Source organism: Vigna angularis, chromosome 1 (genome assembly GCF_016808095.1).
Source record: "Vigna angularis cultivar LongXiaoDou No.4 chromosome 1, ASM1680809v1, whole genome shotgun sequence".
In the NCBI taxonomy this organism is placed as follows: domain Eukaryota; kingdom Viridiplantae; phylum Streptophyta; class Magnoliopsida; order Fabales; family Fabaceae; genus Vigna; species Vigna angularis.
In genome coordinates, this window is record NC_068970.1 from 45019433 (window position 1) to 45025677 (window position 6245).

At 40.2% G+C, this 6245-nt stretch overlaps 1 protein-coding gene across 1 annotated transcript; it reads right to left on the bottom strand.

Annotated features, from left to right (window-relative positions):
* Positions 1-925: 925 nt before the first annotated feature.
* On the bottom strand, positions 926-5815 carry LOC108347848 (uncharacterized). Its single transcript, XM_017587290.1, has 5 exons — positions 5591-5815; positions 2020-2847; positions 1850-1921; positions 1124-1612; positions 926-1033 (listed from the first exon to the last, which is right to left on the bottom strand). Exons 1-5 carry the CDS (start codon positions 5813-5815, stop codon positions 926-928), a joined length of 1722 nt encoding a protein of 573 aa, XP_017442779.1.
* Between the last annotated feature and the right edge of the window lie 430 nt (positions 5816-6245).

Below are 6245 nucleotides of genomic sequence, written 5' to 3' on the forward strand. Positions count from 1 at the left end.
AGAGATAAGTTAAGATACAAGATAGCACGACCAATGTGAAGAAAATGAGGCATCAACTTTTAATGAAAGAAGCAAATCTGATGTGGATGATGCACATTAAGTTTTTTGTTTAATTTTGTTAGATAAACTTAAATTAAGAAAGGATTTATTTGTAATTTTGTTAAGTCTTTATTTTATTTTGTTTTCAATAGCACTATTTTGCTACTGTGTCATTTCATTTAAGTATTGAAAATTACGATCATTTAGTTTTTCGCTTTTATTCATAGAACAACTATGGTAGTTTATATTCTTGAGTTAGTTGTTCTAGGCAGTTGTTATTTTTCACTGAACTTTATTCGGCCTATGACCCAATTTCACAACCTATTTAAAGGCTACGAGAGTTAAATGAATTAAACATCATAGCAATTGTGAGTTGCAAAGTTATATCTGTTGTATGTGTCGCCTGCCACATCGTTTATTCAAAAAAGATAATATCCCGTGTGTGATAGGTTCCTAATCAGAAACCTATGGAAAACACACTCCACGCACTCAAAACACACTGCCAAGAATGCTGTATAACCTCTTTGTATTTACAGTCAATCAAGAATACAAGTACAGAGAGCTTAACCTCCCCCTTCAGGACAAACAAGTTCTTCACAATCTGTTATTATCCCAAAACCAATCCCCTCTACAATTAAACCCAAACCTATTTATACAAGTCCCTCCCTACCTTTCCTAACTGCCAAGGCAGTTAGGCTAACTAATGTCTCTTCCTTCTCTCATAAACCAATAGCCTCCTAACATTACCCTCCTCTACTTCAGTAACCTTGTCCCCAAGGTTGAACTCAGGGTATTAATCCTGAATAGTCCCCACGTCTTCCCACGTAGCCCCATCTCTACCACCTTCTTGCCATTCCACCAAGACCTGCTGCACCATCTCTTCCCCCTACTGCCTTTGCCTCTTCTCTAGAGTTCTCACTGGCCAATAGGTGGGTCCCTCTGCTTGTAGCTCGGCAGGGAGCTCCTTTTCTATTCTCTTCTTCCCCACCGCTTTCTTTAATTGGGATACATGAAAAACTGAATGTATCCTGGCTGATTCTGGCAACTGTAAGCGATAAGCAACCTTTCCAATTTGCTAAATCACCTGGAATGGTCCATAACATCGAGCTGCTAACTTGGGCTGTAACCGCATAGGCATAGAAGATTGTCTATGGGGTCTAATTTTCAAGTAGACCCAGTCTCCCACTTTAATATCCATTTCTCTCCTTCTTTTGTTCGCCTGGTTAGCCATCAAATCATGTGCCCGACGTAGATGGAATTTTAATTGTCTCAGAGCCTCGTCTCTCGTCATTAAGTCTTGAGCCACCGTTTCCACCGCTGTCTCCCCTAGAACGAATCTACTCAAGGACGGTGGAGCCCGGCCATGCACAATCTCGAACGGGGAGCACCTTGCCGCCCCCTGATAACTAGTATTGTACCAGTATTCAGCCCAAGGCAGCATCATCTTCCAGCTTTTGGGTTGCTCTGAGCAGAAACATCTCAAATATCCTTCCACAATGCGATTCAAGACCTCTGTTTGACCATCAGTCTCAGGATGGTAGGCAATGCTCATTTTAAGCTGGGTTCCTTGCATCTTAAAAAGTTCTTTCCAAAACACACTTAGAAATAGGGGATCTCTATCACTAACAATTGACATAGGGATTTCGTGTAACCTAACTATTTCCTAGACGAAGACCTCTACCACCGTTCTCGCTGAGTAGGGATGTTTCGGTGCTATGAAATGGACGTACTTGCTCAATCTATCCACCACTACCAATATTGCGTCATAGCTTTGAGATTTAGGCAATTTCACAATTAAATCTATACTTACCTCTTCCCACACTGTCTGAGGAATCAGCAGGGGCTGTAATAAAGCTTGGGGAGATGCAACCATATATTTATGCTACTGACATATCACACACCCAACCACAAACTCTGTTACAGTGTTCTTCATACCCACCAGTAGAAAGACTGCGCTATCCTTCTACAAGTTCGAAATACCCCTGAGTGTCCCCTTGTGCTTGTCACATGAAATTCCACTAATAATTTGGGGATCCAGATAGATTTAGCCGAAAGCACCAACCTCCCTTTGTAGTGAAGCCTGTCATTCTCCAAAGTATATGATGCGTGGCAATTCGGGTCCCTCTTGATCTCATCAACTATTTTCTTTAGTGACTCATCCTCTTCTACTTCCTTCAATACTTCTCGGAAATCATGCCAATACGGTCTGGAGATAGCCTGCAATTCTAGTTCCTCAATACCTTTTTCCCCTTTTCTAGATAGGGCGTCAGCAACCTTATCCGAGCTCCCTATTTTGTATACAATGTCAAAGTCGTAACCCATGAGCTTGGCTATCCAGTTCTGCTGACTGTGAGTCGTGATTCTCTGTTCCAACAGGTACTTCAGGCTACGTTGATCTGTATGCACCACAAACCTCCGTCCAAGTAGATATGGCCTCACATGTTTAATGGCCATTACCAAGGCCATGAACTCTTTTTCATATATAGATTTACTTAATGATCCCTCTGACAGAGCTTTGCCGAAAAATGCAATGGGTTTCCTATTCTGCATTAGCACAGCCCCCACACCAACCCTGGATGCGTCACATTCCATGTGAATACAGTCAATCAAGAATACAATCCCTGTTAGGCCCAAAAAACCTTTTAAGGCCTTCAAATTTTTCGGTTCTTCCCACTCCAACAACTCCTTGATTTTATCCTTGTCCATCTCAACACCCCTTTCAGATATCAGGTGGCCTAGATATCCGATCTGCTGCTTTCCAAACTCACATTTGCTTTGGTTAGCTACCCATCTCTGCTGCTCCAATAACTGTAACACCGTTCCCAACTATTCTAATGGAAAACACACTTCACACACACTCAAAACACACCGCCAAGAATGCTGTATAACCTCTTTGTATTTACAATCAATCAAGAATACAACTACAGAGAGCTTAACCTCCCCCTTGAGGACAAACAAGTTCCTGACAATCTGTTATTATCCCAAAACCAATCCCCTCTACAATTAAACCCAAACCTATTTATACAAGTCCCTCCCCGCCTTTCCTAACTGCCAAGGCAGTTAGGCTAACTAATGTCTCTTCCTTCTCTCATAAACCAATAACCTCATGTAGTCTTTTTTTATTCAACAAAAGATATAGATGCCTCTACTTCAACAAGCTAATGATTGAATCCATGACCACAAACCTCACCAGACACACATTTTGCCCTACCAACTAACTTTCTCTTTCTCCTAATTTCATCCTCTACTACTCAGCCACCACTCTTCCTGTTCCACTATTCCCTTTAGAATAATAGTATTCCCAACCATTTTCTCATCCCCACTTATAATCAAAAGGCTGAATGAGTAGTGAAAGGATTATAAGTGCTGGAAATTATTAGTTCTACTATTGCATTAAGGTTGACCATTATGTGTCCCACTACTGTTACCTCCATTATGATAATAGACAAAGTTGGACAATCTTCCTCTCTGGGATCCTATATTGCTATACAACCCTAACATCTTTAAATGCCAATGCCAAGAGGAAGAAGAATTAGCATGTCAATAATTTGGTATATATTTCATTAATATTGTAAATTGATGGATTTACAGGATTGACAACACAAAAAGGAGTAAGACCCTAACCAAACTAGATGAACCTGTTCACGCACAAGGCAGAGAAGACCTTAATCAAAACACTGCCATTTCCATCATCAATTGCAAGGTTGCAGCAGCTGTTGATTTCATCATTGTGAAATCAGAGTTTACAAATTACTTGGGTCATCCCTAGTAGAAGCAACGATGATTGTTTTTCTTAATTCTTTGATGGAGGATCTGATAGACCCTGTAGGGTGTTCGTAATTGGATGACACGTTTTCATTGGAAACTTTGTATTATGGAGAGTACAACAACAAAGGTCCGGGTGCTAATACAAGTCGTAAAGTTACGTGGCCTGGTTATAGGTTCATCACCAACTCCACTATGCAACCTACTTCGTCCTTGCAAATTTCATTTGAGGCAAACAATGGTTGAACTCTTATGGCATTCCATTCCTTTCTGCCTTAACTACGTCCATGCTCTTAGGCATGGTCTTATTCGATAAGGTATATCACTCATAATTCATGATCAACCTATAATATAGACAACCTTAACTACCAAATATATAACGTTGTTAACTTCACATCCCATTTGTAAAAATGATTCATGAAGAATGAAAGTACACAAAAACATATACTACTTCATAAACACCAATCAAAAATATAATACCTCACTCAATTAGGGCTCGACAAGTGAAAAATGGTTGCACCTACTAATCAGTGAGGTCTCGCCTGCCTAGAGCTTCAAGGCGTCTCACCAGTGGCCGAGCAAACGTAGGAATATCGACACTTAGTCACGAGAGAGAAAATGTGCCAATTCAAAAACTGATAGACATGCAATGACGGTGAACGACGACAACATGGATGGAGAATGACGACGAACGATGAGATAGACTGAAGAGGGTTGCTTCGTACGATGAGGAAATGAGACATGAACGACGACAAGAACGTCGAGAAGAGGGCAAACTTACATGGACGACGACGACACAAACGAAGATGATGGCGGCCACTAACAGGAGACTCATGGGAGGAACTTTCGCTCCAAGGTTGTTTTCTCTAGGGTTCTTTCGCTTAGAAGAAGGAAAACTAACCTCCAAATTTTTTTATCGAATTTACCCAGGCACTTACAGACGACTTTTATCCATTGGTAATGATGCATATAGTTTACCAACAAATATTTTACACATATACTTTATCGATGCAAATACCGATAGATAATTTTGTCGGTAATTTACATAGCTCAATCCATTGATAAATCTATCGGTAATAGAATACTACCGACATTAAAGAATATGTCAATAAATTCATTATTTCTTGTAGTGATCTCATCCTTCACCTAATACTCATAAGTATCAATTATGAGTCGAGAATCTATTAGGAAAATCACCTTGGTTGCTCCCATTTCTCTTGCTAATGAGACTGGTTAGGAAAATCACCTTGGTTATTCCAGGACCAATGCCCTTAGGGTTGGATTAGTCGTCCCATATAAGGTCCACCATGCTTCTTTTAACAAGCTGTTTGTTTGAAGCTCACTAGTGAAATTTGTCAGGCATTGTCTTTTATTTATCCTCTTTGCTCATACGGGATATGGAAATCCGATAACTCAATGGCCCAAGATGTTATTCCGCCTGCTAGGTTTGGTTTTTGCAAAATTTTTTGGATGAGGTAATCGGTCTTAACTACCCTCATGGCTTTGGAAATAAGGTCTTAGCCTTCTCACTGCCCTTAACAAGATAAAGGCACTTTCTCCACCAAGGTGTCAAAGAAACCTATGGGATGATAGGTAGGCAGGTAAACCATTCCAGGGTGGTCCCTTTCAGGGTGGTTGGGAAGGCCTTGCACATAGCGACATCATCGATTGTGTACAGACTAACGTGGCTGAAAATACGTGACGTGCTCGTCTGAATCGGTGTTGCCATCATATCGATCTAGTGTAATAGCCTTCCTCTACTTAAGGAGTGGAGTATCCATGATACCATCCATAAAGGGGTGTTGACGACTTCCTTTTTGGTTTCATTGTCAGTGCAAACACAATATACAGTTTTGTGCACTGAATTATTGTTATCAAGGATTTCCTTCTCCTTTGATTTGTCGATTACTCCCTCAACCTCTATCTTCCTCTCTAGCTTGCCATTCTTTTGCTTCAGGGCATCTATCTTTTCAACACTTCTCTTCTTAAATTCCATGAAATCTTGTTCCATTTTCATTTGGGGGTCTAGATTTGCGACTATGTCAGCCAAGGAAGGTTTGGGTCATACTTCCTTTGATCTAATCATTTTGCTCCTAGTAGAAACCACATAACACTTATCTTCATAAAATATTCATCGGCCCCACAGTGGACGCTACAATGTTCCTGTTTGTAGGACCAATTACACTGTGCAATGATCTTCACCATTCGTTATCCCTCAATCCTCAAATGTTCAATCTTTTACAAGTCGATAACCGCTTAGATATAGTCATCTCACTAATACAAAAACACCGTATAACGTCACACGTTCAATGTCTAATCATAGAACAACCAATGTTAAAAATGACCAATGACATTGTTGTAAATAAATTCAATAGTTAGACGTAATTTACAGGTTTCATTTGATGTCTAGAACAAAATAACGTCTAACCATAAACATGTTC